This window comes from Callorhinus ursinus, unplaced genomic scaffold (assembly GCF_003265705.2).
Source record: "Callorhinus ursinus isolate GAN/ISIS: 27379988/994484 unplaced genomic scaffold, GSC_fseal_2.0 scaffold7, whole genome shotgun sequence".
Lineage (NCBI taxonomy): Eukaryota > Metazoa > Chordata > Mammalia > Carnivora > Otariidae > Callorhinus > Callorhinus ursinus.
Window position 1 is genome coordinate 47,769,992 of NW_027397069.1, and position 15,544 is coordinate 47,785,535.

The 15,544-nt window shown below is 37.0% G+C and overlaps 1 protein-coding gene across 5 annotated transcripts in view; it reads right to left on the reverse strand.

The window, feature by feature from the left end:
- The window catches only part of VWA8 (von Willebrand factor A domain containing 8), a 336,853-nt gene that overhangs the window by 257,575 nt on the left and 63,734 nt on the right, over positions 1–15,544 (reverse strand). For all 5 annotated transcript variants that reach the window (XR_012378777.1, XR_012378779.1, XM_073894490.1 and 2 more), the window contains 4 exons: positions 14,758–14,862; positions 4,797–4,928; positions 2,626–2,760; positions 2,459–2,536 (listed from right to left, as the gene is read on the reverse strand). Coding sequence is in view for 3 of the 5 variants with exons in the window: in XM_073894490.1 (XP_073750591.1) it covers positions 2,459–2,536; positions 2,626–2,760; positions 4,797–4,928; positions 14,758–14,862 (450 nt within the window). In the remaining 2 variants the exon portion in view is untranslated. The remainder of the gene's footprint in view (positions 1–2,458; positions 2,537–2,625; positions 2,761–4,796; positions 4,929–14,757; positions 14,863–15,544) is intronic.

Consider the following 15,544-nt stretch of genomic DNA (forward strand, 5'->3'; position numbering starts at 1 on the left):
ACCTAAAATATAAGTAAGTAGTATCACATCCACTTCAAAATTGTTCAAAGGATCTGCTATGAGTAAAAAGATATAACCACCCAAAGACTAACATACAGAATCAATAAATTAGCAGGATAAAAATGTCTTAGGAGGTATCATTACAAACAAATACATGAGAGAAAATTTTACTCTGTAAAAATACCAGCTGTAAGTTTGCTTTTTTTCATACTATATACAACATGTACATTCATAAAAATTATCTATTCAAAAATATTTAGGAATAAACTTAACCAAGAAGATAAAAGACTCATAGACTGAAAACTATAAAACACTGCTGAAAGAAATTAAAGAAGACAAATATCTGAGAAGATATTCATGTTCACAGATTGAAAGACTCAATATTAAGATGACAATATTATCCAAAGCGACCTATAGATTCAGTGCAATCTCTATCAAAATCTCAACAGCATTTTTTTTTCATAAATAGAAAAACTTATCTTAAGATTCAAATGGAAACTCAAGGGACCCTGAATATCCAAAACAATCCTGGAAAAGAAAACAAAGTTGGAGGTCTCACACTGCCTGACTTTAAAACTTACCACAAAGCTACAGCAATCAAAACAGGGTGGTATTGACATAAGGACAGACAGAAAGACCAAGGGAATAGAAGAGAGAACCCAGAAATAAACTCTCACCTATATGGTCAACTGATTTTTGACAAGGATGCTAAGACTACCCCCATGAGGAAAAGACTGTCTTTTCAACAAATCGTGCTGGGAAAACTGGACATTCACATGCAAATGATCTGAAGTTTGATCCTTACTTTTCACTGTATACAAAAATTAATTCAAAATGGATCAAGGAGTCAAAGACCTAAATGTGAGACCTAAAACTATAACATTCTTAGAAGAAAACATAGGGAAGATTCATGATGTTGGACTTGGCAATGATTTATTGTATATAACACCAAAAACATAGGCAACAATAACAAAAAGATAAATTAGTCTCTGGCAAAATTAAAAACTTCTGTGTATCAATGGAGAGTATGAAGAAAGTGAAAAGACACCTACAAGAATGGGAGAAAATATTTGCAAATCATGACTGAAAATGGGTTATTATCCAGAGTATTTAAAGAACTCCTACAACTCAGCAATAAAAAGACAACCCAATTGAAACCCAGGCAAGGAACTTGAACAGGCATTTCTCCAAATAAGACATACAAATGGCCAACAAGCACAAAAAAAGATGCCTAATCTCATTAGTCATTAGGGAAATGCAAATCAAAACTACAAGGAGTTACCACTTCACACACTGCTGGTGGGAATGTAAAATTAGGTGCCACTGCTATGGAAAACAGTTTAATAGCGCCTCAAAAAGTTAAACATAGAATTACAATATAGTTCAAGCAATGTCACTTCTAGGTATATACCTAAAAGAACTAAAAGTAGGGACTCAAATAGGTACTTACACACCAATGTTTATAGTAGCATTATTCACAATAATCAAAAGGTGGAAACAACCAGAGCATTCATCAACATTTGAATAAACAAAAAGTTGTAAATCCATACAACAGAATATTATTAAGCCATAAAAGGAAATGAAATTCTGATTTATGCTATAACATGAATGAACCTTGAAAACATCCATACTAAGTAAAACAGAGACAAAATGACAAAAAGTGTATGATTCTATTTAAAAGAGGTACCTAGAATAGGCAAATTCATAGGGACTGAAAGGAATATAGAGGTTACCAGAGTCTGGGGTTGGGGGATTGGGAAGTTACTGTTTAATGAATATAGAGTTTCTACTTGGAATAAAATATTTCTGGAAATAAGTCAGACAAAGAAAGACAAATACCATATGATTTCACTTACATGTGGAATCTAAAAAACAAAGTGAATAAACAAACAAAAAGCAGAAAGAGACCTGTAAATACAGAGAACAAACTGGTGGTTGCCAGAGGGGAGGGGATGGGGGGATGGACAAAATGGGTGAAAGGGAGAGGGAGATACAGGAAAGAAAAAAAAGTTCTGAAAATAGACAGTGGTGATGGTTACACAACACCTAATTCCAGGGAACTGTATATTTAAAAATGATTAAAATGGTAAATTTTACGTATATTTTTCCACAATAAAAAAAAAAGTCTATTCAATGAATATCTAATTATCTCCCACTGCTGCTGAAACCCATTTGGTTTACATTTCCAAATTACTACTAAATGTGTTCTGTGTATGTGTGCACATGCAGGTAAATTGGATCTCTCTTGAAAAGCAGACCCTGATATGTTGTGCACATGAGATATCCTAGAATACACTTTCAAAAGTTCCAAATAATTATCACTGTACTCCAATTTGATTGTTGTTATTTACATACATCAAAATTAACAGGTCATAACTCAAGGAAGAATATTCATAAATTCTACTGATGGTACAAATACATATGTTTATAGTCCAAGTACTAAAACCGAATGTCATACCTGATAGAGCATGATGGGTTCTATGTTGTATCCTAAGTTATCTGCAAAGTTCTTAACAATGACTGTTTTTCCACAACCCTACAAATGGAAACACAATCATTCAAGGGATAAGTCGAAATAACCAAAAGCCAGGAAACAGAAATCTGCAGTGAAACTACAATTCTTACTTTTCCTCCAATTAAACATATGTCCTTAACCATGTGAGACTGCATCATCTCAGCCAGTAGTTGTTTATGGCTTAAAGTTTGTATAAAATGGTCTGATGCACAAGGTTGATTTACTGGCCTGGTCCCAGCTGGCACCTATAATTAAAGAGAAGTAAATATAATATGCATATGTTTTTCTCAAAACATTAGTAAAAGGAAGCACATAACTGCCATTTAGAAGTCCCTAATAATTCCTTGCTCAATTCAATTCTATACTGTTTTTGATATTTCAATAGAGCAACAACTATTTTCTCATTCACAGATCTGATCATTACCATCAGCCCTCCAAATCAATCATCCCTCTAAAATGAAAGCTTGGTACTGTCAGACATTTTCATAAGAATCATGTCATTTTCAGGCTATTTTTAACTTATAATAACAATGTCACTACTTGAGAATGCAGGTTTTTATCCAAATTCCAGTGCTAAGTACAGAATTTAGAGTCAGTCTACTAGGACTCTCCAAAGTCACCGATGACCTCCTGATTTCTAAAATCCACATGTCTACAAATTCTTTTCCACTCTTAGTTTACCACTCAGAAACATCTGTTCTTAAAATCTTTCTTCCCATCCCTCACACCTACTTCTTTTATTTCCTATCTCCTCCTTATCAGTCTCCTGGGGACCCTACTAGGAGAAGATTTCCACGTTCTGCTGAGGACTCAGTATTTAATCATACTGTACACAACATGAACCCTGCAGATTTCTAAGTTTGGAAATGACAAGATCAGATTTGAGTTTAGGAAAGATCATCCTGGTGGTAACATAACAGGCTGACCGGAAGGGACTGGAGGCAATGAGGTCAGAAAGCCATTACCAAAGGGAAGCAAATAATGAAAGTTTGCTCATACCTCATGCCTCTGGACATACTGTTTAAACTGCCTAAAGTGTCCTTTCCATTCTTGAGCCACTAGAAAACTCCTGTGCCATCCTATAAGACTTAGGTCACTCTATATCCCCACAGCCTTCCAACGCAGTCCTTACTCCTCTGTCTCTATTTAGACCATCAGCCTAGTGAGGTCATTCATCTGAAGGAGACAGAAGAGTGTAATGAAAAGTGATCCTGTCTAGAAGTCTCATCTGTGACATTTCTTAGCTGGTGACCACGGGTGAATCGATTACCCTCTTTACATCTCAGCTTTCGAATCTATAAGATGGACCTAACAAAACTTGCCTCCAGGGTTATTGGGGGATTTATATGCAAAGAGACAAATATAGTGACTAATACAGAGTGGGCACTAATAATTTTTAATACAGAGCCTGGCTTACGGTAGACATAATCAATGTTCAGTCTGATGAATGAATAAATACAGCAACATTAATAAGTATTAATACCCCATTAAAGCACATAAAAAGCTTCTAATTAAAGCGTGCTCTAGCACATAAGAAGGCAAGCGTTTTTCTTTCCTACATTCACCTACAATCCATTTAAGTCTGTGTTTTTCAAACTGTGTTTCCTAGGGACAGTTTCTCATCACCTCTTGGGGCTCTCAGGGCCCTCAAAGGGTTACAAGAGAGGGAGGCAGAGCGAGCAGATGGAGCTCTGTGACCACATATCCTTCCCTTTTTTTTTTTTTCAAGATTATTTATTTATTTATTTGACAGAGAGAGACACAGCAAGAGAGGGAACACAAGCAGGGGGAGTGGGAGAGGGAGAAGCAGGCTTCCCGCCAAGCAAGGAGCCCAATGCGGGGCTTGATCCCAGGACCCTGGGATCATGATCTGAGCTAAAGGCAGATGCTTAACGACTGAGCCACCCAGACGCCCCCTTCCCTTCTTCTAAACACTGCAACTACAAAAGCTCCTCTTTTAAATAGTGCATGTAGTTAAAACATGTTTGAAAACACTACTTCTTACCAAGGACTCGTAATACACAATGCTTCATTCAGTACTTGATTTGATTTTCCCAGAGGTCAATTCTGGTTTTTGATGAAAGGCTATCCCTATGTTTCTCCTGAACTTTTCTAGTTTACAAACATACATGACTGTGGAGACAAAGATAAATACAGGTACAGATATATAGATGGGACCCCCCAGAACCAGAGATTTATAAGGAGATCATAAACCCAATTTAGGTCATAAAAATGGGCAGGACAAAGCACATCTTAGAAATCATAAAGCTTGATCCGTTACCTGAATGGTCACCTCTTTTTCTGCTATCCGGATAGTCACATTAGCTTGGGGGGCAGGGCTCTCCGCAAGCCTCTCCACTCTCACCACCTCTTTCGGAAGCACAGAGCTTTCTGAATCTTGGAGTTCAAAGCGCTACAAAATTACAAGAAAATCATGTAATTTACTTTTTATTTTAGTATTAGTGTTGGGTATCTGGAAGGTTCCATCTTAATTAGAACTGAAACTCACTCTATATTATAAAACTAGGGATAAAAAATTAATGAAAAATTTTTCCCGTTTTTATATATGTCATTCTCCTTAAACCAATTACTAAAGGTGATATGCAAATAGTTCCTAAAATTAACTAAATGACAGGAAAGGGAGTCACTGAATTCCAGTTCAGGTAACAGTATGCAGCCTATACTTCTTGTTAATCACAGGTTCCAGTTTCCTGGAAAGGACGATGAGACTCTTGACAACATGTTAAAGTAAAATAAGACTTATTTTGGTTGATTTCTTAAATCAATTGACGTTAATGTTGCCTAAAATTCATGAAACCAGAACTTCCTGGACACCATTCTGCTGTTTGCTTGTGTGGTTAGCCTAACTGATTACAATAAATTATAACAGTCTTCCACAGTATCTGGCACAGTGCCTTCTATGGTGTATGTTTTCAGTATTTGTCAAATTGGATATAAAAGACCAAGACCACTGATTCTTTCTCCACGTGGACCAATTATCAATGCTCTAACTCTTGGTTACAGCCCTCATACCAGCTGGTTATATAAAGAATGCACACAAAGAACACAAACAAGTATATGGAAAATGAGAATACTAATTGAAAATTAATTAAATCCTATGCCCTAGAATAACAGCATGTTCATTATGAAAAGCTTAACTCATTTTTAGTATTAAGCAGGCAGAAATTATCCCCCCCCCACCAAAATCCTACCTTAGTTTTAGAACATTATCACTATAGTGAAAGAACTGAACCTCAATGCAAGGACAGATCACTGCTTACTAAGCATAATGACCCACTCCAGAAAATAGATTTTGGGGAAGAAAATTATTTTCAACCTCAGTGTTCTAAGCCAAACAACACAATTAAAGTCTTTTTGATGTCAGAAGTACTTAAGACAATCACTTACTCCTTTCCCAAACCTAAGAAAAATTGTCTATTTGTGCTACCATTAAAAAATGTAAGTCTGATATAGTATGCATTTTATACATGCAAATTCCCAGAGTATCACGTAATTTGGTAGGAGTTGCTTCATGTTGTAGACAAATAACAATTATTGACACTTTAATTTCATGAAAAAAAAAACCCAAAAACGTTACACTGTATTTTAAGGGAGGTTCAACAGGAAAGGAGTAAGGCCTTAGTCAAGTAATTAAAGTCATTAGAATTTAGAACCTAGAACTGTAAAATTCTAAGAAAACAAATATATTAGCTAAAGCTATGTTTTTAACCCCACCTATAATAACGTCAGCCTAACTTGATATAGGACTGATTGCAGAGAACTTGTATTCCAGAAATGAACACTAATGCCTTGAACCACTTGCTATAACTGGTTATGTCCTTATAAATAATTCAAGATAAAATATTTCAGTAGAATCAAAATAGTAGGCTAGAATACCCTAAGATAGTAAAAGAACTCAAGTTGCAAGAAAATTACCATCTGCTGGCATAGGAAATTTAAAGGACTGTTAATCAAAAAGGTAACTGAGGAGTAAAATACATATATAATTCTCACAGACTACATGTTAGCAAGAAGTAGAAAATCAAATAAACCAAAGTGCATTTACTTTACCATTTTACATTAATGAGTAGCTCCTATTAATTCTGGAATGTCAATTAAACAAACAATACTAATGTATTTTTTGATACACTTTCTTTGGAATTACATTATTTGAACTGTGAAATATAATTTAATAAAAGGAAATGTTAATTACATGGTGATCTGCAAGGCTTCCATACTCACCCTCACAGTTCCCAATCCTGTCCCTCCAAAGTATTAATTTTCTTTATACCTTTTTCTAGGCTGTGGAACACTAAAAAAGAAATTCTCCATATCCTATTTCTTGGCTACCAAAAAAGTATGTAGCCCTTAGTCTCTGCTAGGCTCCTTTCCAAAGCCAATCAGCAACTAATACAAACCAACACTACTCTCCCTTAGGAGTCATCTGACCTGATTCATTCCTGTGTCAGGTCATCTAGCTGCCTCCTCCAACCACAACAGAGCCTTCAGGTACGTACCCCTCCATTCTTCGCTAGAATATAAACTCCACTGACAAAATTAAAAATGTATCTATTTGGTTCACTCCAAACCTCCAGAACCTAGAATCATACATGGGGCATAGTCAGTAATCAATAAAGTCTTGTTATATGAACAAATGAAATTCTTTCCCTTTAATTCTCAAAAACATCTGTATTTTCATCAATCCTCACTTCTTTTCCCACCATCTCTGTAGAAAGGACTTCTGCTTTAATTATGAGTGAATGGAAAGCCACTGAAAGTCTGCTTTCTCTATCTCAGTTAATGATAACTCCATCATTCTAGATGCTGGGTAGAAAAATATGTTCTTCCATCATTCCAAACCAAGGCACAATGGTGCTCTGGAAATGTCCTTTCCTGCCTCTCCCAGATCATATTTCCATAAATATTTTCCATGTATTCCACAGATTACATCCCTTCCTCCTATGAAGATGTTTCTCTTCCCTTTTCAAGAAACAAACAAAAAGTCATTTCTTGATTCTACATAATCCTCGAGTGACCCACCATCTTGTTGCTTTTCACCATCAAACTTATTTTAAGTCAATTTTTAAACTGACAAACTTAAGAGCCAGTTTTCTGGTTATTACTCTTTTTTTTTCCTTTGTCCATTTGTATTATTTCTTATATTGCACATGTAAGTGAAATCATATGGTATCTGTCTTTCTCTGACTGACTTATTTCTCTTATCATTACATTATACCCTCTAGCTTCAGCCATAGCAAGATTTCATTCTCTTCTATGGCCAAGTAATAAATATTCCATTGTATATATAACTGCTCCAGTTTGCATTCCCACCAACACTGTACAAGTGTTCCTTTTTCTCCACATCCTTGCCAACACCTGTTGTTCTTTGTGTATTTGACTTTAGCCATGTTCACAGGTCTGAGGTGGTATCTCACTGCAGTTTTGATTTGCATTTCTCCAATGATGAATGATGCTGCGCATCTTTTCATGTGTCTGTTGGCCATCTGTATGTCTTCTTTGCAAAAATGTCTGTTCATGTCTTCTGCTCATTTTTAATTGGATTGTTTGGGGTTTTTTTGGTGTTGAGTTGTATAAACTGTTTATAAATCTTGGATACTAACCCTTTATTGAATATGTCATTTGCAAATATCTTATCCCATTAAGTAGTTTGTTTTCTGGTTTTCTTGACTGTTTGCTTTGCAGAAGTTTTTTATTTTGATGCAGTCCCAAGAGTTTATTTTTGCTTTTGCAAAAAAAAAAAAAATATTTTTGCCCTTGCCTCAGGAGACATATCTAGAAAAATGTTGTTATGGCTGATGTCAAAGAAATTACTGCCTGTGATCTCTTCTAAGATTTTTATGATTTCAGATCTCACATTTAGGTCCTTAATCCACTTTGAGTTTATTTTTATATATGATGTAAGAATGTGATCCAGTTTCATTCTTTTGCATGTAGTTGTCCAGTTTTCCCAAGACCATTTGTTGAAGAGACTGTCTTTCTCCCATTGCCTATTGTCTCCTTTGTTGAAGATTAATTGATCATATAATTGTTGGTTTATTTCTGGGCTCTCTATTTAATCCTATTGATCTATGTGTCTATTTCTGTGCCAGTACCATACTGCTTTGAATACTATGGCTTTGCAGTATATCTTGAAATCTGGGATTGTGATCCCGGTTTTGTTCTTCTTTTTCAAGATTGCTTTGGCTATTTGGGGTCTTCTGTGATTCCATACAAACTTTAGGATTGTTTTTTCTAAATCTGTGAAAAATGCTGTTGGTATTTTGATAGGAATTGCACTAAATCCGTAGATTACTTTGAGTAGTATGAACATTTTAACAATATTTGTTCTCCTAATCCATAAACATGGAATATGTTTTCCATTTGTGTCATCTTCAATTTCTTTCATTAATGTTTTATAGTTTTCAGAGTATAGGGTTGTTGTTTTTTTTTTTTTTTTGCCTCCTTGGTTAAGTTTATTCCTAGGTATTTTATGATTTTGGGGCAATTATAAATGGGATTTTCTTAATTTCTATTTCTGCTTCTTTATTCTTAGTGTATAGATATGCAAAGGGTATCTGTATATTGATTTTGTATCCTGTGAGTTTACTGAATTTATTCATCAGTTCTAGTAGTTTTTTGGTGGGGTCTTTAGGGTTTTCTCTATATAATATCATGTCCTCTGCAAATAGTGAAAGTTTTACTTCTTCCTTACTAATATGAATGCCTTTTACTTCTTGTTGTTGTCTGATTGCTATAGCTAGGACTTCCAGTACTACGTTGAATAAAAGTTGCAAGAGTGGACATCCTTGTCGTGTTCCTCATCTTAGGGGAAAAGCTTTCCATTTTTCACCACTTAATATGATGTTAGCTGTGGGGTTTTCATATATGGCCTTTATTATGTTCAGGTATGTTCCCTCTACACCTACTTTGCTAGGGTTTTTATCATGAACAGATTTGTACTTTGTCATATGCTTTTTCCATATCTATTGAAATGATCATATGTTTTTTATACTTTCTCTTATTGATGTGATGTATCACGTTGATTGGCTGGTGAATACTGAATCACTCTTGTCTCCCAGGAATAAATCCCACTTGATGGCGGTGAATGATTATTTTTTTAATGTATTGTTGGGGGCTCTCTGTGCCTCCTAGATCTGGATTTCTGTTTTCTTCCCGGATTCAAAAAGTTTTCAGCTATTATTTCTGAAAATAAATTTTCCGCCCCCTTTTCTCTCTTCTCTTTTTGGATTCCTATGATGCAAATGTTATTATGCTTGATGGTGTTGCTGAGTTCCCTAAGTCTATTTTCATTTTCTATTATTTTTTTCTCTCTCCTGTTCAACTTGATTGCCTTCCATTACTCTGTCCTCCAGGCCGCTGATCCGTTCTTCTGCTTCCTCTAATCTACTATTTATTCCACCTAATGTATTTTTAATTTCAGTTACTGAATTCTTCATCTCTGATTGGTTCTTTTTTTTTTTCTATCTCTTTGTTAGAGGTCTCACTGAGGTCCTCCACTCTTTTCTCAAGTCCAGTGAGTAGCTTTATGACATTATAAATTCTCTATCAAGCATATTACTTATTTTCATTTCCTTTACCTCTTTTGCTGTGAATTTGTCCTGTTCTTACATTTGGGAAATATTCCTCTGTCTCCTCATTTTGTCTAACTCTTTGTTTCCATGTGTCAGGAAAGTCAGCTACATCTCCAGCTCTTAAAAGTAGTGGCCTTCTATGAAGAAGAGGTCCCGTAGTGCTCTGCTGTGTAAAGTCCACTGTTCATCAGAACCTGGCATTCCAGGGGTATCTCCTACCTGTGTTGTGTGCCCCACCCTACTATTGTGGCTGAGCCACTTTTGCCTTCAACCCAGTCATCTGCAATGGCTCTCCTTCCCTGTTGTGTGCAGGGTTTGATTCCTGTGTTGTTAGTGGACCAGTCTTGGGCCAATCTGGGGCAAGAGTCACTTTGTTGTGCTGCTCACACCTGTTGGGAGATGTTTGCACACTGCTAGGCCTGTGGCACTACTTTGGGTGTGCTCTGGCCAAGATGTATTGGAGGGGGTGTGTCCACAGAATGCAGGGCAGGGCGCACTGTTAGCAAGTTAGGTAGGGTGTGTTGGTACTCGAAGGTGTCCATGTATCTAGGCTGGGGGGTGGGGGAAAGAAATGGTACCTGCCAGCATTTTTGTTCTTGGAGAGGTCTCCTAAGCATCCCTATTTCTCTAGCACATGCTCTGAAATTAGTAAACAAATCTCCCTCCCATATACTCCAGTATTTTTCAAACTGCTGTTTCTATGCTGTATCTCTGTGGGGCTATTTGGTATGCTGTCTCTTTAAGGGTGGGGACTCAGATTCCTGTCACCCTCTCAGAGCTGAGCCCACAGATTTTCCAAGTTCCAGGTGTTAAGCCCTGCTAATTGTAAGAACTCACAAAATCAGCCCCTCTGGTTTTCAAAGCCAAATGTTATGGAGATTTGTCTTCCCTGTGCAGGTCTCCAGTGCCTGGCATACCTGGTGAGAGGGCCTGTTCTTTTCCTCTCTCTGAGCCCAAGGTGACCCTCCCTGCCACAAAGAGTCCCCCAGGTCCATTTAGCTCCTGACCACATCTCCCCCCGTTCCTACCCACTTCAATGGGGCCAGAGAGTATATTCTACCAGTCTTCAGGTTGTTTTCTGGGTGATTTACACTGATGTGGGTGTTCTCCAGCTGTATCCATGGGACAAAGTAAGCTTAGGATCTTCCTACTCCGCCATCTTCACTGGAAGTCTAATTTGTATGACTAGTTTTGAAATTAGAGATCAGAAACACATCAAAGAGGCTTCTTTATAGAAACAAATACCTTCGTTCATAACTGACTCTTGCAGGCACTGAATATCTTCTTTCAGTTGTGTCACAAAAAAGTTTACATTGCTTCATTTTATCAGACCTTCCCATGACATTGTCTTCATCCCTATTTACCCTTGTTCTGCAGGAGTTGGGCACTGTGCTGATAGGCATTGAGGGAGCACATCTGGAATCACAGCCTTTTTCTTAAACACTGTGTGCTCTAGTTCAATGACCGATACCAACTTAGTTCAGATGTTGATTAAATCAAAGATGAATTCTAATTTTTTTCAGTGCCAAGAATAAAACTTAAAGTGAACTATATAGTTATATTTTCCCTTTGCTTCTTTATGCTCTTCATTTAGAATCTGTCCCCAACTATACTTCTCAGCATCTATGAGGAAGAGCTTTTTATTAGTTTTATTTTTTATTACTATTATTATTATTATCATTATTGACACCACCAATCAATGAAAATAAGGTTTCTTTGGCTCGCTGATATGTGGGGAAAAAAAACCTGCTAGCGTACCTAGAATTTACTTCTGAGTTCTCACTATTACTACCTACATAAAGAATACAGTGTTACACGCAAACAATGAATCATGGAACACTACATCAAAAACTAATGATGTAATGTATAGTGATTAACATAACATAATAAAACAAAACAAAACAAAAAAAGAATACTTCTTTCTGTACTCCCTTTGTAGATTTTGGGATAGGAAAGAAACAAATACCACTCCATTTGCCTAAGGTGGTAAAATCCTGGCCTCCAGAAAATGAAGGGCCTATACATATAGAAACAACTTAAGTGTTCACATTCTACCTACTCCTTAGAAATCTGCTCCTTAAGCCAAACTAAAAGAAAAAGAAAAATTGTCTTTCATAAGAAGGAATTAATTTGGTAAGTCAATAAATCTCTACCAAGAGTCAGCATGTTCAATATGTATAGTTATAAGATAACATATATTGTGACTGGCCCTTTAGAAAACACTACAGTTAAACTATACAATGAGGAAATTATCCATGCATGCTTTGAAAGAAAATCAGGCTCCATATATTATGAACCACTTAAGATAAAACTAAGAACTTCATTAGTTTAAATGACAGGTCTATAGCAATTTCCATAGTTTTATATAAAGTGCTTACTTTTCAAGTTAATAATTTAAGTTACAGGCAGATAAATTTTACTTTAGTGCTATGTTAGTTATATTTGTTTTTAAAATTTTTTTATTCTGAAACACTATAGTGGATATTCACTTTTTAAAATGTTTATCTTAAAAGAATTTCAAACTTACAGGAAAGTTGCAGGACTCAGCTGTACGAAGAGCTTCTGTTTTGCCTTCACTCAGATTTCCCAATGATTACCACTATAGCACATTTATTCCCTCCCTCCTACTCCCAGCAGCAACCCCACACCAGACCATTATCACTGGTCTTTTACTGAACCACTGAGGAGCAAGCTGCAGATATGATGCCTCATCATTCTAGTTCCTATTTCCTAAAATAAGAACTCTGGCCAATGTAATCACATATAAGCTCCCAAATCAGGAAATCATTTAATAGAACACTGCTATCTAATCCAAGGTTAACTGTGTCCACAATGTCACTTTCTCCTATCTGGTCCAGGATCCAACGTAGGAGCACATGTTGCATTTAGCTATAATACCTCTTTAGTCCCTTTTAATCTGAAGTAGTTTCCTCAGTTTCTTCTCTCTTATGGACTGGACAATTGTCAAGAACACAGGCCTTCCGTTATGTAAGACGGCCCTCAACCTAGGTCTGTACCATACTTTCTCATGGCCAAACACACACCGTTGAGTCCTTATCTAGAATAGCCCTGAAATGAGGCTGAGCTCTTCTCAGTTTAACACTCAGGAGGGACACTACGTCGATTTGTCCCACCTGGTCAAGTTGGCCTTTACCATAAAAGTATCATTTTCTTGTTTTGTAGTCAACTGCGCATTTTGGTAGGAGATATTCTTAGGTGACATCAATATCCTATCTTTTTTTTTTTTTGAAGATTTTATTTATTTATTTATTTGAAAGAGAGAGAGAGAGAGCATACGCACACATGGTGGGGGTGGGAATCTCAAGCAGACTCCTGCTGAGCACGGAGCCCAACGTGGGGCTCAATCTCACAACCCTGAGATCCTGGCCTGAGCCAAAATCAAGAGTCGGATGTTTAACTGACTAAGCCATCCAGGCACCCCAATACCCTATTCTTCATAGAACTTCCACCCACTAGCTTTAAAACCTTTGATGGCTCCTGCCTAAATCAGCTGCCACACTGATGGTTGCCAAACGGTGATTTTTCTGTTTATATAATTCCTTCTGCATTTATTCAAGAGATTTTTCTTCTCCCCCTTGTATTTATTTATTCATTTGTATCAATATGAACTTAGGGATTCCTATTTTGTTCAATGGTTTATAATCAATTGTCATCCTTGTTTATTTTGATGCTAAAATTGTCCCACATTTTAGTCAATGGGAGCCACTTCAAGCTGGCTCCTCTATCACTTTTGCCACGTCAACATCATTTGTTAGACATTTCCTTGCTTTCTGGCACAATAAGATGATCCTGGTTCATTTCATCGCGTACTTCTCCTGTGTTGATCCTTGAACCAGCCCTACTTCCTAGGTGTCCTGATTCCTTTTAGGAAGTGTGGTATTTAGAAACCAATGTCTTGGCACTTGGCATGATCATTGCCACTGGAGTGTCAGTTTTTAGGCCTTCTTAGAGGACAGAGCTAGAAAATATGTGTCTGCATTCACATATACACACACTATCTATACCTATTACCCTGTTTACATATACTGAAAAAAACAGGAGTTCATTCAGATTCCTCCAATTCCAATCTAAAACCTCAGGAGTCTTTCTTTCCTTCTCCCTTTCTATGTTTATAAATTATTTTTCCAACTGTAAGTAACACAGCTCTCATAATCCTCAATATATTCACTCATTTGCTCAACTGATTTACTTATTTGTTCAATGTAGTCCCTGTCCCAACCACACCAGCCACCTCTGTCCTTGCTTCCCTATCACTGGCCTGCCAGTGCCTCTGTGCCTGGAAAAAAAGAGAGAGAGAAGCAAGGGAAGGCAAGGGAAAGGAAGAAAGACGGGACGAGAAGAAACAATGGAAAAAGAAAGGAAAGTGAAGCAGATACTTATTTTTTTTAATTTAAATTCAAGTTAGTTAACATATAAGATTACTTACTTTTTTTTTTTTTTTAAGATTTTATTTGTCAGAGAGAAAGAGAACAAGCAGGGGGAGCTGCAGGCAGAGGCAGGGGGAGAAGCAGGCTCCCTGCTGACCAGGGAGCCTGATGCGGAACTCGATCCCAGGACCCTGGGATCATGACCTGAGCTGAAGGCAGACGCTTAACCAACCGAGCCACCCAGGTGTCCCAAGATACTTACTTTTAAAACACCTTCCACAGCCATCTTCCCTTCGTGTCCTAGTAAAATAGTGTATGGGTAAAGCCACTTGACTGCATGTTTGATTGACATCATAGGAAAGGAATCCTATTTAGGAGCAAAAATACATAGGAATGAGGAACATCTAAAATAATCACAGAAAATTTATCTGAAATGCATATGACATTGAAATTGCCTTATAAACAATAACTAATAGGTTTCTCATATTTTCCAGAAGTTCACAAGAGTAAATATTCATTGCTTCCTCTTCTCTTCCTGTTTCACACCCTTTCCCTGGGTAAGCTCACCCACTCCCATCTTGCAGTTGCTATCTGTTAATGGCTCCCCTGTCTCTGTCTCTGATCCTGACCTCTTTCCTGAGCTCTAGACTTGAACTCCCAATTGCCCAGATGTGACTCTAGATATCCCACTGACCCTTGTTCAGCATGTCTGAAACTAGATGTCTGAACACATTTCCCTACCCTACTGATCCCAAAATACCTTCTCCTTCACTCTTATTCCTAATCTGAGTTAATCTCATACACACACGTACTTAGCCTCACGGTTATAAACTACAAATTAGAAAGTATTTATTATTCTCAAAACCTTCTCCCAAATCAAACTGCATTCCCAATTCTGTTCACTCTACTTTCAGATGGGTTAGCCTGGTGATGGGTATTGAGGAGGGCACGTTCTGCATGGAGCACTGGGTGTTATGAACAAACAATGAATCATGGAACACTGCATCAAAAACTAATGATGTAATATATGGTGATTAACATAACAATAA